Source organism: Diospyros lotus, chromosome 7, assembly GCF_014633365.1.
Source record: "Diospyros lotus cultivar Yz01 chromosome 7, ASM1463336v1, whole genome shotgun sequence".
Classification (NCBI taxonomy): Eukaryota; Viridiplantae; Streptophyta; class Magnoliopsida; order Ericales; family Ebenaceae; genus Diospyros; species Diospyros lotus.
In genome coordinates this window covers 32,934,572-32,954,263 of record NC_068344.1, presented here as the reverse complement: position 1 = coordinate 32,954,263, position 19,692 = coordinate 32,934,572, and the positions used below count along the sequence as shown (strand labels likewise).

Sequence of the window (19,692 nt, the reverse complement as noted above, 5' to 3'; positions counted from 1 at the left end):
GTTCAAATCAGATTACCAGATCAAAAAGAAAACGTAAGAATGTATAATTCCCAATGTTCCGAGAATTAAAGAGTTCGATCCTTTACCTCATTCTGGCTTCCTTCCTTTTATCCTTTTGTTGAGATAATAATTCTTTTTGAAATCCTCGAGATCTTTATCTCATTCTTCTCAGAATCTTATTGGTAGGAATTCCATAATCGTAACTGTCTCGAAGAATTCAGGGTAGCTCCTAATTCCATGATCCTCGACGGGACAGTTGATTCTGAGAAGCTCAGAGAATTCTCGCTGAGTAACGGGTCAGCTAGCGCGGTGACATGTGTCTGCCACGTGTCGCTTTTGGATTTGAGCAAGATGACGTCAGTGGGTTATCTCTTTTTGGGCACGAGACCCGGAGCCAATGGCTAAAAAGGATTATGTACATTTGTTCCAGGCTAGTTATGAATTCTTTCCTTTATTTTTTGAGGTATTAAAATAATTATGAATCCGATGGTATTCCCGTCAATAAGAATGTGATAGAGTTATTGAAATCAAATGAGATTTGGAGATCCTTTGACATTTATTTACAAATTGATGAATGCGTATCTTGCTATAATTTTAGAGCACAATGAGCTTGTGATTTGATATATCATCTCTTGGATGTAACTTATTTTTTAATTAAATTTGATTTAGCCAAACGAGGGAATCTCACCAAGAGAGAAATTACTTTATTACCCCTATAAGTCCACTAATTAGTAAGGGTCGTGTGTATTATCATAGACTAATTTAAAGTTGCCACATTTACATTAGAGAAATGCTACGTGTTCCCCAGATCTCCAAGATCCACCTCCAAAAAAGCCCATTGATCCAACCTAACTTAGATCCATCGATGACATGGAATATACACGTAGACTTGGTTACTCTCATGATTAAGAATATTTTTAGTATCTTGAAATTTTCCCTAATCATTTGAGAATTTTTAACAAATTATACTTGGATCGAGTAAGACTTAGTAATTGGTCTAGTATCATTACATTTTGTAATAAAGAACTTGCCATAATCATAACTAAGATGAGATTCAATTTAATTTAGAAATAAAATATATTAAAAATGTTTTATAATATGATTATTCATTACTAGTGATCATATCACCACCTAAGTCCTAACCATGCAAATTAGGATTGAAGGGCATGACCAAGTTTGAGGTGATGTGAATTTTTAATATCATCAAATTATTTAAATTTTATGTAAATTATAACATTTTAAATGTGTGTTTGATTACATTACCTAGAATTTAATTCTAAGTAATATTGCCTAGAAAACAAAAACCATCTCACCTTCTTGAAAAATGAATTTTATGAAAAGAAGGTTTAAATGATTGTACCATACATATTTTTCTATAGAAAAATTAAGAGTGTTTGATTATTTTTCATAGAAAATATGTAATAATTACATATTTTTCATGAAAAATGTATGCAATCAAACACACTCTAAGTTTAAAATGAGTAACCACCTCATCTTTTTAATAATAATTATAAATAACAATAACAACAATAACAATAATATATACTGTCTTTATCTCATTATCTGAGATCGACTACATGAATTTTAAATTTTTATATATTTGTGTCTTTTATTATATATTTATTTAAATTCATACACTTTATAATAATTATAATTTAAATTAAATATTATTTAATGATAAAAATCCGTTTCTACTAATAAATATTCTGATATTAATGGTCTCACTTTTATCTTTGCTTTTTACTTAAAAAATAAAAAAGTAACTATCATATCACTTCCAATGACCTTGTGCCGAGCTGGCGACCGTGGCGGCAGCCCAGTAATCATTGGATCATCAAATCAATCCGGTTATCCTTAACCTTTTGACCGGTAGGAAATCACATGTCATCACGTGACTCCAGCGACGGCTCCAAGTCTCCAACTACCCTCTGGTTCAAGTTAACGGAAATCTGTTTCTGCAATGATATATATATATATAGCCTCTGGTTCAAGTTAACGGATGAGGATGGGCCGCATGGCCCGCTATGGTCTCTGTGCCACCATTTTGATTTGGTCCTTTCCGAAGCTTTATGTTAATTTGGTATTATAACTTATAAGAATAACTTGTTTATGTTCCCCTTAAATTTTGATTATTTAATTTATATAAATTTTAAAATTTTAAATTAATTTAATTTATTTATAAATTTTTGAAGATTAGTCACAATCCCCTCTCTAATTATCAGTGTTAAATTAAATTAAAAAATCTTACTTATGAATGAGTCTTAGGCATGTTTATCTATATTTTTTAAATTTTTATTACTAAATGAAATATTATTTAAAATTTTGAGATTGCGTTTGTAATAAACGAACTTTAAGAACATCTAGGAGTATGAGACATTTTTTTTTCTTATTATTTGAACTAAGGGTGCGTTTGATAGGAATAAAAAATGAGGATGAAATTCATTTTCTATCCAAATTCTAGAAAATTTCATCAAACAATTTTTATTTTTCATAAAATTCGAATTCCATCTTAGTTCAAAAAATAAAGATTTTCCTTAAAATCAAATAATTACAATTTTTAGGGGGTGGGATGAGAATTGGAATTCCATAAAATTGGAATTTCACCTCACTTTCTAACCTCCAATCAAACACATCTTAAATGAAGATTGCATACATAAAATTTTTTGTATCATTTAAAAAAAAAAAAAAAGAGTAAATTGCATATACCACCCTTACGGTTTGATGTAATTATAAGGAGTATCTTTTATATTTTGGAAATAGTATAAAGTACTCTTAAATTTTATGTAAGATGAAAAAATAACAATTTTACCCTTGTAACAAAAAATTATTTCTGATTTTAGCAAAAAATGATTTCTGATTTTAGTAAAAAAAAAAAGAACCAATGATGACTAGGCACTAGTCACTACCCATTGCTATTGTTGTTTTTCTATCTTTAAACACAGGAAGAGAAAAAAAAAAAAAACAAATTAGTGCAGATGAGATTAGGGGTGTTCAAAATTTAAAATTTGGAATCTTCCTTGGAACTCTAGACAACTAAAAGTAGGGGTGTTCAAAAAAATTGATGCATCGCAGAAACTGGCCAAACCAAACCAAACCAAATTGAATTGATCAATTTTTTTTTTGGGGGTCCAAAACGGTTTGGTGGCTATACAGACTGCATGGTTTGCAGTTTGTGTGGTTGGCAGTTTTGTTTAAAATCAAATTGCTCAAGAAAATATATAAAAAATATATTATTATAAAAATCACCCCTACAACCCTTATTATTATAAAAATTTTATAATAATATATAACAATTTTATAATAATATATAACTATTATAATTGCCAACGGATTATAATAATTTATAATAATATATAATTATTCTTTCTAACATTTTTATACTATATTATATGTTGTTAATAGTTATTTTCAAACTGCGGTAAACCGTACCAAACTAGACAGCAAATGCGGTCTGGTTTGGAAAACCAGACCGCGGTCTAGTTTGATCAGAAAATCGCACTAGCGATTTGACTTGTTAAAAATGGTTCAGACTGACCAAACTGCACTATGAACACCCCTAACTAAAAGTACACAAATTGGAGAGAGAGACCTTTATTGACAAGCTCTATCGATAGGTTTAACTATATATATGATGAGATTTAATTTAGTATTTCAAAATTTTAATGAGTTTAAATAAATCTATATTTGTTTAGCTTTGTTACGTTTATCAAACCTAAAACATGCACGTAAGAAGAGAAGGAGAAACTTGTCAAGATGGTGGTGAAGGACAACAGTGAAAGGAGATTAATAGAGGTCAAGGATATCATGTGTAATTTTATCTTAAAAAATTATAACTTTTTGAATAATCATAATATTAATTATCACAATATAATCAAAAAAATTAAATATTAACTACCTTTAGTAGTTAATTAACTTAGTGTCTTAGTATATACACAAAATAAAAAATAGAAAGACTTTTTTGTTCTATTTTATCCACAATTCAATCAACATTTATCTTTATTTAAGTAGTCAAAACATCTATCTCTCTATTTAAGAATAATCAATACTCGTGTTCCAGGGCATAGGTTAAGAGACAAGTGATATGCTGAGTTTAATATCAATAGATTACGAATTTAATACTTGGCCCAGATAAAGGTCTAAGACTTGCCTTTGATTTACTTATTCTGTCGAAATTTAGGGCACGAGCGGTGAGAGACCACACAAAAACGATAATCCCAAGAATAATTAATACTCATTGTCAAAATAATGAAAGCGAACCAATCAACATGAAATTGTTACATTTATTTTCTTACTTCCCTTGCAATTTATTTGCTTATTGCATTTTCATCTTTCTCTTTTTATATTCATTTATGCTTAAGACACCAACTTTCACCTCGTCCTTATATTTCAAAACGCTATTTGGACTTTAACACCTTAATATTTTTAGAATAATTGAAGATTTAAGAAAATAAATTCAAATTTATTTTAGAGATAATTTGAGATTTTTGGTAAGATTTGGGTACATAGAACCCTATAATTGATTGTGCTAACGGTGAGAAAAAAATAATAATATAGGCCTTAACATCCCAAAATCTGGTGGAATCTTGAAAATGAATTTTTGTGACAATTAGTTTGCAAAAAATAAATTAAATAAGTGAGTAAAGAAATGAATCAATATGAATTAATTGCACTTAAACTTGCAAAACGGGCTGCCAAAACGACACTGTTTTGTCCGTCCTCCGGTCGGTCGTTATAACCAAAATCCTCTTCCTCTTTTCTTCCTCATCCGTTCCAGCCAAAGCCTGTTTCTTCTTCGATTCGTTGGCTGCTACCTTCAATATGTTTCGATGTTCTTCTCTTTTGACTTACGCTGCCCACCGCTGTCGCTGTCCACCGCTGTCGATGTTCTTCTCTTTTGACTTACGCTGCCCCCCGCTGTCGCTATCTTCCTTTTCTTCCAGCTCCTTTTGCCGCCGACGTGCCAAAACCCTCTTATTCTTCTTCACTTCCTTGTCCTCTTCTTCTCTTCAACCTTCGAATTCGCCGCTGGCAGTCGGCAGAAGGAACTGGAATGACGACGAAACCCATTTCTTCTCTTTTCGACCTTTGCCGCTTGCTGCCATCGACGAGCCATCTTCCTTTTCTTCTCTTCGACTTTTGTCACCTGCCACCATCGATGGGCTTCACTGACCATTTGACGGGTTTCAAGGATTACCGTCGTGCCAAAACCCTCTTCCTCCTCTTCTCTTCCTCGTCTTTTTCTTCTCTTCGACCATCGTTGGTCGCAGTCATTTCAGCTCCCTCTTACCCCTCTTCGAGCTTCGTCGCCTGCCGGAAAAATTAAGAGGACGAACACCTTCTGAAACCCACAGAATATGACAGCCAAAACGATGATGTTTGGCAATCCAGACTACAAGTTTAAACATGGTGTATACATATTTTAGCTATTTCCATAATAAAATAAAATAAAAGTTGGACAGCAATGCACTGCAGCCAGCTAGCAGGTGGTATATGGATGCATGAAGCCAAAAGAATGGATTCCTGTGGCTTTTTTTTTTTTAAATAGATTTATTTTTATTATTTTTATTTTAATTATAATTTTACGAAAAGGAAGGCACTATATTTTTACTCTTTTTTTAAATATCTCTTACTCTAGGATAATGACTCTTGCGGTAATCGTCCTTACACGGTCCCTAGTATTCATGTATTCGATTACGTTAGGAGAGGTAAATCACAAGTTGGGCCTTTGGCTCTTACGCAGAGCGATGATAGAACTTGTAACCTATTGCACAAGAAAAATAATTTTTAAAAATTAAAATAAAGTAAAAATTCTTCAAATTAATTCACTTTTTAATGTAAAAATTAATGTAAAATTTGAGAGCTGCGCAAAGGGGGATAGTTTTCCACTTAAGGGAAATAAAATAAATGTGAGAAAAAAGAGAAAATAATGAAAAATATAGAAGAAATAAAAGTGAGAGCACAAGGAGGAAGAAAAGCTTCCAGTAAGGTTGATAAAAGGGGTGGTTGGGAAGTTAGCGAAAGTAAGCCAAATTTTCACCAAAGAAGTCTTGGGCAAGGTTCTTTCACCCACAAAACTCTTGTTTTGTGACTTTTTTGTGTTGCATGAGAAATAGATTTTGAAATGTATTTTATTTGATTTTTTATTTGTATCAATGATCATGCTATTTTGTTTTATACAGTTTAAGTTTAAGGTGATGTGGTCGAGGACCTTGCAAGAAGATCTTAGGGTGGCAATTGAGAAAATTCTTGGGAAGTATATTGATATTATCATATATAAAAGGCGTCGCAAAATAAAAATTTACATTTTCTTTCATGCACATATTTTATATAAATATTTTATTTTAAGAGTCATTCACATAAAATATGTATCTTTTAATTTGAGTTCATCCCTTGTAATATTTAAATGTTCTAGGTGAGATAAGTGATTCAAAGGAAAAAGAGGTTCTTCAAACTTAGATTTTGGAAGTTTTATTATTTTTGTGGCATGTTATGTTTTGTAGATATTATGTGTGCTCTTGTGTGACGAACTAAAAGCATGTATAAATTATATTTTAGTGATATCGAGTGTATCAAGCATGGCTAATGCATTATAGGAACTAAGTTTTTATTTATATAGTGTTTGTTAATCAAGATTTGAGCTAAAAAAAAGTAAGATATATAAAACATTTTAGAAAAAAGTGTTTTTCATTGTATTTGTTAAATTTATTTGATAATATTTGAAAAATAAGTTATGTGACTTTTTATCTTAAATTATTCAGATAAATTTATTTATTCCCTAAAGATAAATTTATCTTGAATCTTACAGATGAGAGAAAATAACTCATATGTTCTCCAATGCATTCTAACAAATTTAAGAAACAATTTAATAATTTTTTTTAAATATTTTCTAACTTTATCTTAATCATTCCATATTTTGATCCAAAAAATATTACAACCTTATCTTGATATAAGCTTATCTTATTCATTTTAACAAACATTACCTTAAGACATACCATTTTATTCTTGTCAAAAATGATGTTTTTTACATTCATATTTTGAGTTGGATTGATTTAGAAATTTATTCTAAAGGTTTATAAAGATTTCTAGTTGGGTCACCCAAAAAGTTATTTTTTTCTTTTCCTTTAAATTTGGTATTTTAAAACGAATTAAAAATTTAGACTTCTTAATACGAGTTATAAATTAAATTAGTTTCGATTTGTGAAAACAAGTGTGCATACAAAGATTTTGTTTCAATAAATTAAACTAAATACAAGGGTTTAGATAAAAATACGAGGTCAGTAGAGGTAACCTCCCTACCATTACTTAGGAGAATAATTTTTAATGAATTTGAAAAAAATAAACAATAAAAAGGGAAGGTCAAAGTGTCTTTAAACTAAAAATGTGCATTCTAAATGAAAAATTTGAAAAGCAAGATGTAAATCGTAAGGGTTGTCGAAGGGTCTTTACAAAAAATATTTAAAAAAAAATCTCAAATTATGATATGAAAACATGCTTTTAAAAAGAAAGTGTTTTGTAGGCATTCGTTTATATTGTTATTAATATATATAATAATGAATTTTTTTTATTGAGAACATCATCGTCTGACAGCCAAGAGTCTACAAGGAATAAAATAGTTAGAGGGTGCGGGGAAATCCTCACACAAATACTTTGATAATTAAGTCAAATATTGAAAATACTGAAAATAGTAAAGCAAAATTTATACTAATATTAGAGATGTATATTTTTTAAAATAAAGTCTTACTTATTTATAGAGGATAATGGAGCAATCCTAAATTTCATTGGTTTGAGTTTTTTTTATAGATGATGTTTATTCTAATTTTTTATTATAATTAAAATTTTGAATAGATGATATTAAAGGTTTTATTAAGATTTCTAAAGAATAATGTTTATCCTTTTTTATAGGACATTGAAAGGGATTTGCAAAAGTAAGAGTTATTCAAATTGTGCATTGTATGGGATTTTCCGATTAAGGGAAAATTTATGTTTTTTTTAACTCAAAATATTATTTTGGACTTTTAGACTTTTTGGCATTTTAATAGACTTTTGTGTATTACATAACAACTTATAACATTCGTAAATTAATGTGTTATATTTTATGTTACATTAATATATAAATTATTATTAAAAATATCACAAATAAATATTAAAATATCATTTGACATTTAGTTCTTAGGTGTCTTTTCACACCTCTCTATATCTTTCTACATTTACACTTTTGTTTTTTCCTTAGCCGTTTTCTCGTCTCCCTCTCTTTTCTATATTTCTTCCAATGGCGTATATTGCATTATATATATATATGAATATATAGATATATAATTGGTGTGTTATACATATTAATACTGTAGAGTTGAGCTTTATATATAATTATTTATTCTAAAAAGCGAGAGACTCTGTTTGGCTGTTTTACATTAAAGACACGGTAATTTTATAGTGGAATATACAATCTTTATAACACCATTTATTCATCAAAACTTAAATCTTTTTAATTTTAGTTAATTCTAAGTTTATTATTTATATACATGGGCATCTATAAAATAAGTCTATTTGTTTCCCTCGTCAAGATAAATTCCCTTGAAGTTGAAAGCACAGAATTATCTGATACAAAAGAAGAAACAAAAAACCCTAAATGGTGCCTAAGCCGTTGAAAATAGCATTTGAGCCGGAGGTCGGCTCAATGGAAGAACCGGTTCGATTGGCCAGTATACTGACTTGAGGAACGCTATATCGCGGCGCAAAACGCAGGGTGGTCCTTCGATCCGAGGCCATTGTTCTTCTCTCCAGGTCTCTCTCAATGCGCACACAGATTCGTTTGTTTATACACAAATTGATGTACAGTATTTGCATATTTTGTTGATTTATTCTCTTGGATTTAGTGCTTCGTTCTTCTGTCCTATCGTTCTCTGTTAGGGCCTTGCCTACTTCTCAGACTGGGAGATAGAGTTTTCGTCTCCGAGGAAATTTCTGGGTGTATTAGAGATGGAAGGGCCTGACCGATAGTGAGGCCCAAGAGGCGGTTGTCTCTGGCCCATAAATTTTGTCATTTTTGGGGGCCCATAAATTTTTTCCAAGCCCACCCCCAATCAGTCCCTTCTGCACCCTCTCTGGCTCTCTCTCGCCCTCTTTCTCGACCTCTTTCTCACCCTCGCTCTCGCTCGCCGCCTTGCCCTCGTCCTCGCTCTCTCGCTGTCGCTTGCTCGCTCTCTCGCTCTCGCTCGCGGTTCGCCCTCGCCTCTTGGTCGGTAGCTGGGGAGGTCGCATCTGTGGCTACTGGATCTGGCTCTCTAACTCTTGCTCTCGCTGGGTGACTGGGTCGCTCGCCTCTCTGCATTGCCATTGGGACACTTTGGTTCAATCTTTTGAGGTTTGGTTCAATCTTTGGTGTCGTGTTCTGTTCGGGTTCAAATTCAATACCAGTGACAAAAATATCTTTTGGTTCAATCTTTGGTGTTGTGTTCTTGTTCTTGGCAGGCAGGCAGTGGCCACTGGCCAATGGGCTTCCCTTCGTACTCTAGAGACCAAGAGACTAGAGGTAAGTTAATTTATTTGATTATGCTCTATTTAATGTGTATTTCTATTTTATTTTGGCTAATTTAACACCTATAATGAGTTTAGGAATTATGACTTCAGGTTTTTTTGCTAACTGGTATTTGACTACTTCATTTAGTTAGAAATTGCTGTGGCTGAGATGTGTTAATTGTGGCTGAGATGTGTTAATTGTGATTGAATATTTGAATTGTCCATGCTAAAATTGTTAAATTTTTTATTTTATTTTTTGATATCATATGAATATTTATTTATTTTTTGATGTTTTATTATAAAAAAAATAAAATGTAAATGTATATTAGGATTTAGGGGCCCATTTTTACATTTCGACTCAGGCCCCAAAATCTTAGGTACGGCCCTAGATTTTTGTAAAGTATAATTTATGAGTGTTGAAACAGGAAGTAGCACATATTGGTTAACTTGTTAATTGGGAAGCTCGTGGAGTAGTTCTGGTTGCGTGGTTATTGGATTTGGCAGAGTTTTTGAGCATTTGAATGTTCTCCAACAATTAGACAATGGTCAAATTTTGTAAGAGCACTAATGGATAAGCCATTGGAATGTTTTCATGCACAAGATTCAGAGGAAAGTACAGAATAAATAGAAACCCTCAAGATTGTTTTTCTCTTTATGTGACTAAAGCCTAGGTCTTGAGACCAATTTTGAGCATTGTAACGTTTCTGAGCAATTAGGTAGTTCTCCAGTTTTATTAGGAAAACTAGTAGGTTAACCAGTGGTGTATTTTGGTACACAAAAAATTAAAGGAAACTTTAGAAAGAAAAAATAACCCCTCTAAGTTATATATATATATATGTGAGTATATAGAACAACAACAACATATCCAGCTTTTATCCCACTACGTGGGGTCGGCTACATGAATTTTAAACTTTCATGTATTTCTGTCTTTTGTCATATTTTCATTTAGGCCCATACACTTTATATCAAACTTTAATGTCATCTCCAATGTCTTCTTGGGTCTGCCTCTATCTCTTTTTTCTGACTAATTGTTCCATTTTATCAACTCTTCTCCCAGGAGCGTCTTTTGGTCTTCTTCTTACATGACCAAACTATCTTAGTCTAGTTTCTCTTATTTTCTTCTTGATTGGCACTACTCCTACTTTATTATGAATAATTTCATTTCTAATTTTATCTTTTTTTGTTTGGCCGCACATTCATCTTAGCATTATTATCTCCGCTACGCTCATCTTTTGCTCATGCTGGTATTTGACTGCCCAATATTTTAAGTCATACAACAAAACTGGTTTTATAGCTGTCCTATAGAATTTTCCTTTCAGTTTTAATGGGATTTTATCATCACATAACACCCCCGATGCATTTCTCCATTTTAGCCAACCTGCCTTAATTCTATGCGTGACATCCTCGTGAATTTCTCCATATTTTTGAATCATTGATCCCAAATTGGTATTTTCTTTGTATGATTTGATCTTCCAATTTTATTATAACATCCTCACTCTTGCATTCTTACTAAATTTACATTCCATATTTATATTTTCCTTCTACTTAATTTAAATCCCTTAGATTCTAAATTGTTTCTTTACGACTCAAGTTTAGTGTTCACTCCCTCTTTTGTTTCATCTACCAACATTATGCCATCTTCAAATAACATATACCATGGCACCTCTGTCTGAATGTGTTTAGTGAGTTCATCAATTATTAAAGCAGATAAGTATGGATTTAGTGTAGAATTTTGATGTAGTCCCATTATAATTTTAAATGGTTTAGTATCCCCTCTGCATGTTCTGACTCTTGTCTTTGCACTATGATATATGTCCTTAAGGGCTTGTATATAGGCTATTCAGACTCCTTTCTTCTCTAAAACTCTCCATAATACTTCTCTAGGAATACTATCATAGGCCTTTTCTAGATCTATAAATACCATATGTAAGTCCTTCTGATGATCCCGATATCTTTCCATTAGGTGCCTCAATAGGTATATAGTTTCCATTGTTGACCTACCAGACATGAAGCCAAACTGATTTTCTGACACGTCTATTTCTTTTCTGAGCCTCTACTCTATTACTCTCTCTCAGAGTTTCATGATATGGCTCATTAACTTAATTCTTCTGTAATTTTCACAATTTTGAACATCTCATTTGTTCTTGTATATAGGAACCAAAGTACTCTTCCTCCTCTCATCTAGCATTTTTTTTGATTTAAGAATTGCGTTAAATAATTTTGTTAGTCAGGAGATGTCCTCTTCTCCCATGCATTTCCATGCTTCTATTGGTATATTATCCGGTCCCATCGCCTTATGATTTTTTATTTTTTTAATATTTGTTTTATTTCTTTTGAACTTATGCGTCGATAAAATATATAGCTCACGTTCCCTTCGAAGTTACTAAGATGTCCCAACCTAACTCTTGTGTCCCCACCATCATTGAATAATTTTGTGAAATACTCCTTCCATCTCTCCTTAATCGCTCTCTCATACTTTGGTTAAAGATGATATTTTAACTTTTTAAAGATGATGACTTTGATACTTTGGTTAAATTCGGTTTTATTAGGTTGAATCTCCAACCTTTATTTCTCTTTCCTTCTTATTTTACTGGATTTAGAGAGTGAATCAGTGAATAATAGATGTTGGAAGCTTGGATCAAGGGATTTATGAGTACTCTCATGCAAAATTGTTTGATTTAAATAGAAATAGGTATTTCTGGGTCATGTTGTAGAACTCTTGAAGTGAATTAGATTAAATGGATTGAAATCACAGTTATCAAAGTCTGCAGCATAAGCAGTTTTTAACTTAATGGTTGATACTAATTTTAATGAGGAATATTTATGCTCTTATTTTACTGTTATGTTAAAGTTAACAAGAATGCTTGTTGTCATTGTTAATTTAAGTGGGTTCTGTGTTTGCAAAAAAGTTTGCAGAGTGGAAGATACAAGTTCAGTATATTTAGGAAACTGTGTGGGTGGAAAATTAACTCAGGCTTTGAATCTGTAGTCTTGTATGATAGTAAATCCAACATCCACAGGTGCATGAAAATGTTTTCGGTCTATAAGTAGAAGCAAGTAACCCAGTTGTTAACTTATTGATTCATTCTTGTGGGCAAATTTTTATGGTTATTACTTATGATAATGAGGTTAGTTCTTAAATCTAACCATGTGGGCAAGTGCGGAATTTTGTTTGTACAATTAGTGTACTTGTAGGAGGTTAGCGAAGGCATGATGCAGCTGCTTCAAGTGCCTACAAGAGTTTTTACTATGATTTTGTTCAAATCCATGATGATAGTAGTGGGTGGGGAATTACCCAAAATCTATCTTAGACTTAAAAGTCTAGGTCAGTACGATACTGAGTTTCAGATGAATTTTTTTTTATGGGAAAATCATGGATATATAGATGAGAAGTGAGAATAAGAAATCCATTTATCAGTTCCTAGTTCTTTTGGTTGAGTTCTCTCTTCCATCCTTAAGTGGCAACTTTTCCCCCTAAAAAACCAATATTTGCACTATTAGATAGTGTATATGCTCATTCATGAACACGTTTAAGCAAGATTAGAGTAATATGCCAAATTTCCCCATCCCCTCGCCTAAAAAGAAAAGAATGCACAATATCGCAGTTCAGTCCCATGTCCTCTTCTTTTAAAATTGGTTCAGTACCATAGTAAATGCATTTTTCTAATTTATACGATCTTTATTGGCTGCTTAAACTTGTTGAATATTTTATTGTGTCTGGCTCCAAAATGAATTGTAAGAAAGGTGCAGAAAAATATTTTATTAGAATGAAAAATCAAATGGACTAGTTGTGTCGAATTGATAACCACCATTTGATCTAAAAACTTTTGCTGTTAGATAACAGGTTAACTTTATCTTTTTATATTATTATTTGCTCTCAAGACGCCCCCTCACGTGTGGCCAGCCTTCGCTGCATAACTGGTCCAACCATGTGCAACAATTTAGGTATTGGGTTCGTAGTGAGGTTGTTATAATTGGTTACAGCCATCAACCCTAACTTAGGACAAGGTGCAGTTACGATGATGTTATAATTGGTTACAACTGTTATTTGTTATTGATTTTAACCTGCTGTTCTTTTTTGCTTGTAGACCTGATGTTCTTTTTCTTACTCTTATTTTTCTTTAAACTAAATTTTGCAGACCTTGACATATTATGAATGGCTTGGAGAGAGGTTGGAAGAAAGGTACATTGCTGTATTAGCTTAAGACTTGTATGAATTTCATATTGTCATGCTTCATTGCAAGGGTTATTTTTCAACTGAGATGCAACATGGTTAACGATACTTGAAATTTTAACCTGGACTTTTTTTGCAGGGCATTCATGCTGGTCTTACCAGAGCTTTGACTTCCACAACATCTAGAGATGCACTGGTGTCATTATCTTCACGTGCCTTTGAAGACAAGGCAAAAGCATTTTTTGCTTCAGTCAGAAATGTACAAGGTAATAAGTGAATGCATTTTTCATCTTTCTGGTTTCTGTTGTGTACTTGTTTGTTCTTGGTTTTGGTATTAACTACCCTCAGAGATTCTTTAACTTCGTATTAATTGAACTTGTAGATTCTTTTGACTTAGGGGTTCCATACTGAAGGCTGCTTCTTTGCACACTCTTATGGTTTAAATCAGTGCAAGATCAATTAGTTTGGCTAGGCAACATGAATAGTCCCCTGCAAGTTCCACATGATTTGTATCTTTTTAACAGTTGCAATTGCTAATTGAGAAACACACTATAGTTATAAAGTTCCTGAAGCAACTATGTAGGAGGTTTTGCTTATAATTCCTTGTGATCATCACCTCCCCACAATTTTTTGTTGCAGAATTTCGTACCTGTCCAGCTTCACGGGGTGCTGCTAATTGCAAGTTCTTAATCAAGCAACCCTTAATACGGTAATTTAACTTATTTCTAATTGCCATGTTGTTCCACATACCCTTTTCTGATTGAGACTTTGTTTTTTAAGTTTGTCACTTTTCTCTCATGGGTCTTTCAGTACTTGAAACATGCCAGTACTGCAATTAAAGGCTCTGTTCTGAATTTAATCAACTGTTTAGAAAGCAGAGTGGGGAGAAAATGTTTTGAGTCAAGCTATTTATCTAATAGGAAGGAAGGCATTGGCCTCAATCCTCTAGACATAAGCTTGTTGCCTTCTGATAAATATGAAAAACATGCCCACAAAGTGGGAAAGAATCTAAACTGGGAACCTTATTTCAACATAATTTTCCAGTTCATGGTATTTTTAGTTCATACTTTTCCCTTTTGCCCTGATGAGACAGTGAATCATATTAGAGCCCATGTAAGGCTGTATATTCAATATCTGGGATCAATTGTTCAAATAAAATAAAAGATTATGGAGGATGTTACTCATAAAATCAAGGCAAAATTGTTAAGTTGGAGAAGTGCGTTTTGCATTTCAGGTGATCATAAAAGTCCTTTAAATCTAGAAGGGGAGTTTTATGGGACAACTATAAAACCAACTTAATTGTGTATCTCAGGATCAGAGAATTAAGTGCTAACATGTGCAAAATATGAATATAGCTAAGATGAGAATGTTATGGTGGATGCACAGCCATACAAGAAAAGGAAAAATAAGAAAGGGGATCATATGTCTAACGTTGAAGTGCCGCTTATTGAAGATAATATGATGGAAGTCATGATTAAGATGTTTTGAACACGTGAAAAGAAGACTGATAGAAACATATGTGAGGCAAGTGAATGAAATGGAGGAAATTTGTAGAAAAAAGGAAGAGAAGGTCCAAAGTAAATTTCTGAAAAATAACTCTGAACTTAATTTCTTGGATGGTTTCCTTCACATGATGATAGTTGCATTTCAGTTCGTACAGAAAAGCTTCAGTTGGTCTTGGGATTCCTTGTTTCTGAACCAGGCTTTAGAAGTTCACTGGTTTTTCAATTACTTCTATGCCTACCATTAAGTGTGCCTATATATTGGCTGTTGGCTGAGGAAGCTTGTGATTGATGTCACTTATATCTATAAAATGAAAACCTGGAAGAACTTGTGCTGAGGTTTAGCTCATTTTTATTGTTTCCTTGTCATGGCTTGGTTTAGCACATGGCAGAGTCTGGAATGCAGTCACACTGTTCTAATTTTTGTGTTCCTGCACTATTAAAATTCATTATACCTGAATTATGGGACTAATATAGGTTTTCTTCTTACTCAGGCATTTCCATGCGAGCCTGGAGCTATTAGGTAGAAGAAATGATGAGCTGCCTGGTTTGAAGCCACCCAACAAAGGGAAGTTTGTAAAAAGAGGCAATAGGTGCCAACCACCTGTTGAAGCTCCTTATATTCCTCCCAAATTAAAAAGACCTTCCAAATCCCAGCCTGATAGGACAATTGAGATATTTGAAGGCATGACTATCGCAGAGCTTGCCAAGCGTACTGGTGAATCTATTCCTATCTTGCAGGATATTCTTGTAAATGTTGGGGAGAAGGTTGATTCAGAGTTTGATCCTCTTGGCATAGATATTGCTGAGCTGGTTGCGATGGTAATTCTTCTTAGCTATGGAAAAACATATAATGATCTCTCATCTAACTAATAGTGGTTATTACTAATTGTAAGTATGAGTATAATTTATGTAGACTGCCAATAGATGGCACGCAATCCATGTGCTTTAGCATCATGATGTCTATTTTGGCCTGATTCCTTTGTATTTTCACAATAAGGGTAAAGTCCTACCTGCTGCAGCATATTTCAACGGGAAAAGAACCATTTTATGTAGGTTATGTAATTGGCATTCTTAGATAACAAACTATTTTGGGTCCTAATGCACTCCTTGTTTATACAGCTAATAAGAGCATTTGATGTTGCTAGCTGCTCCAGCTTGTTTCTTAAATGCCTACTTTTTACGTGTAGTGACACAAGAATTAGTATCTTCATTTGCCTTGGTTCTGGATTACCCAAAATTTCTGCTCTCTGCCCTCACTATGCTTTCTGTTCACCATCTAGCATCTTCAGCATGATATAGTTGTTTCTATGGAAGATATAAGTGCTTACTACATGCCTGCCCCCTCCTTTTCAGGAAGTTGGGGTCAATGTTCGGAGGATGCACTCCAATGAAGGTGCTGAAGTTCTACAGCGGCCTGCTGTTGTGACAGTCATGGGACATGTTGATCATGGTAAAACTTCTCTGTTGGATGCTCTACGTCAAACATCAGTGGCTGCGAAGGAAGCTGGAGGCATAACTCAACATCTAGGGGCATTTGTTGTTGGCATGCCTTCAGGAGCATCAATCACTTTCCTAGATACACCTGGTCATGCTGCATTCAGTGCAATGCGAGCAAGAGGTGCTGCAGTAACAGATATTGTTGTTTTAGTCGTTGCTGCTGATGATGGAGTTATGCCCCAAACACTTGAAGCAATGTCCCATGCAAAAGCAGCTGAGGTACCAATTGTTGTTGCAATTAATAAATGTGATAAACCAGCTGCAGACCCAGAAAGAGTTAGAGTGCAGCTTGCTTCAGAGGGCTTGCCTCTAGAGGAAATGGGTGGAGATGTTCAGGTTGTTGAAGTTTCTGCAGTGAATAAAACTGGACTGGATAAGTTGGAGGAGGCTTTGCTCCTTCAGGCCGAGTTAATGGATCTAAAAGCACGTGTTGATGGTCCTGCTCAAGCTTATGTAGTTGAAGCAAGACTAGACAGAGGACGTGGTCCTTTGGCCACTGCAATAGTGAAAGTAGGGACCCTAGTTTGTGGACAGCATGTTGTTGTGGGTGCAGAGTGGGGAAGAATAAGAGCGATTAAGGAAATGGTAGGAAAATTGACTGATAGGGCTAAGCCTGCAATGCCTGTGGAGATTGAAGGGCTGAGGGGACTTCCAATGGCTGGTGATGATGCCATTGTTGTGGAGTCTGAAGAGAGAGCTAGGATGCTTAGTGCAGGTAGGAAAAAGAAACTTGAGAAAGACAGGCTGATGAAGATTAGTGAGGAGAAGACAGAAATGCCAGATCCATCAGAAGAGGAGTCTAAGAGGGTCGAAATGCCATTTATAGTAAAAGCAGATGTACAGGGCTCCGTCCAAGCTGTCACAGATGCATTAAAGAGTTTAAATAGTCCTCAGGTATGTGAGTATCATCATAATCATATCTAAAATAATATATTCCATTTACATTCTATCTTCTCGTGGCTGGTTTGCCAACTTGTTGACAACTGTGATCTCCTCTGCGTGGCTTATATTTTGTTAGCATATGATTCTTTGAGAAATATATTGATTTCTACTATGATGGGTTAAAATGCCCATTGTAATCTTGAGCCAGGTCTTTGTGAATGTTGTCCATGTCGGTGTTGGTCCTATTTCTCAATCTGATGTGGACTTAGCACAAGCCTGTGGTGCATGCATAGTTGGATTCAATGTGCGGAATCCACCCAGTTCTGTCAGTCAGGCTGCAACTCGAGCTTGTATAAAGGTACAGACTTCTGGTTGCTCTCCATTGTTTATCCTTAATATGTGTTTTAATTTAGTACTTAACTATGTAGGTATTTGGACTTATATACTAATGCAATATTTTGACATGGTCTTTCGCATAGTATTCTTTGCAGCTAGGGAATTATTTTATTGTTTACCATTGTCTGGCTTCTTTTAGATACAATTGCATCGAGTGATCTATCACCTGTTGGAGGACGTTGGCAATCTGATTGTAGAGAAGGCCCCGGGAACTTTTGAGACTCAGGTAGCTGGAGAGGCCCAGGTGTTGAACATTTTCGAGATCAAAGGAAGGAGCAAAGCCAAGGGAGAGGATGTGAAGATTGCTGGCTGTAAGGTGATAGATGGGTCTGTCACCAAGTCTTCAACATTGAGGCTTCTGAGGAGCGGGGAGATTGTGTTTGAAGGATGTTGTGTGTCCCTGAAGAGGGAGAAGCAGGATGTCGACACTGTTGGGAAAGGGAACGAGTGTGGACTCGTTATTCGGGATTGCTTTGATTTCCAAATTGGAGATGTTATCCAATGCTTGGCGCAAGTCAACAGGAAACCAAAGTTCATTTCTTCCCAGAGTGGGGCTGTTCGAATTGAGTGCTGATATATAGTAATTTTGTTATTAATATTAAGGTAAGGTTCAGATACCTTATTTTATGTTGCAGTTTTGTTAGGTTAGTTCAAAGTTATTATCCAACAAAGCCTTCATGATCTTGCTACTTGTGTCGAATACCAGAACAGCAAAGTCCTTACACTGTTGAATTCACAATTTATAGAGTCATCTTATAAGTAGATCATGTTTGAATGATACACGAGAAACTGTAAATTTTAACTGTTCATTTTAGTTTGATGGCATTATTGAAGTATTTAATTTGTTTTGGAAGCTCTGTTTGCGTTTACCTATTCTTTTTTGGTTAAATACATGCAACCAATTTCATGTTATTTCTCCCTTGTGGCCAAGGGCATTGCAAGTTCTGAAACATGACAACAAAACTCTCTTTTTCACTCGGGGGCTGAGATGGTAATGTATTTGAGTTACTTTTACTTGCTGAAATAAAACCTTTATGGCTGCTTTTTGAAGCGTCATAACATTGTCTAGTCTTCAGAACCGAGGCTTTAATATTGGTTATGGAAATCCTTGCTTTAAGAGAGAGTATGAGCTAAAAAGCTTGAAGAAACATATTCCTCGATGCTTGTTGGTGGGCTTTGTCCCAACTCTTCAAAAGCCAAACAAAAAGACCAATTAATCAATTTGTAAACAAAAGCTTTAGACGGTTGTATTGAAAGTAAGCATCACAAGGTGGCTCTCCTTCCATGTTCTATTGAAAATGAGTATCATGGAACCAAATATGCATATTAAAGGATTCTAGTATCTTGTTGGGATAATTATAAAAATGTATTTAAAGTATGATATAATGTTTGCTTTGCATTCAACTTTCTGTCAGTTACCATTTTTCATACAACAATTTGGATCGCCTTTGATTTAGCAAGAATTAGATATTTCATTTCCCGTTACTATAAAACCTTGCTAAATGACTCTTTAAGACTAGATTTTTTTTTTTTTTTTGTAGATATTTCCTAAGCCTCTAAAACGACCTTTTGGTTTGTGACCTCTTTTGACATGAAATAGTTCTAAAACTTTCCCCTTAATTGGCAATTAAACTTTAAATTTTTTTCGGATACGCAATTGTGTTAAAACTTTTCTCTATTGTTAAGAAGTGTGTTGATTATTTTTGTAAAATTTTTCCTTCA

General features: G+C 33.9%; 1 protein-coding gene across 1 annotated transcript; it reads left to right on the top strand.

Annotated features, from left to right (window-relative positions):
* Positions 1–9,086: 9,086 nt before the first annotated feature.
* LOC127806743 (uncharacterized) lies at positions 9,087–18,823 on the top strand. Its single transcript, XM_052344226.1, has 9 exons — positions 9,087–9,361; positions 9,469–9,529; positions 13,656–13,699; positions 13,830–13,956; positions 14,330–14,399; positions 15,687–16,014; positions 16,549–17,586; positions 17,783–17,932; positions 18,110–18,823. The coding sequence occupies exons 3-9, from the start codon at positions 13,673–13,675 to the stop codon at positions 18,542–18,544; spliced, it is 2,175 nt and encodes a 724-aa protein (XP_052200186.1). The 5' UTR covers positions 9,087–9,361; positions 9,469–9,529; positions 13,656–13,672; the 3' UTR covers positions 18,545–18,823.
* The last annotated feature ends 869 nt before the right edge of the window (positions 18,824–19,692 follow it).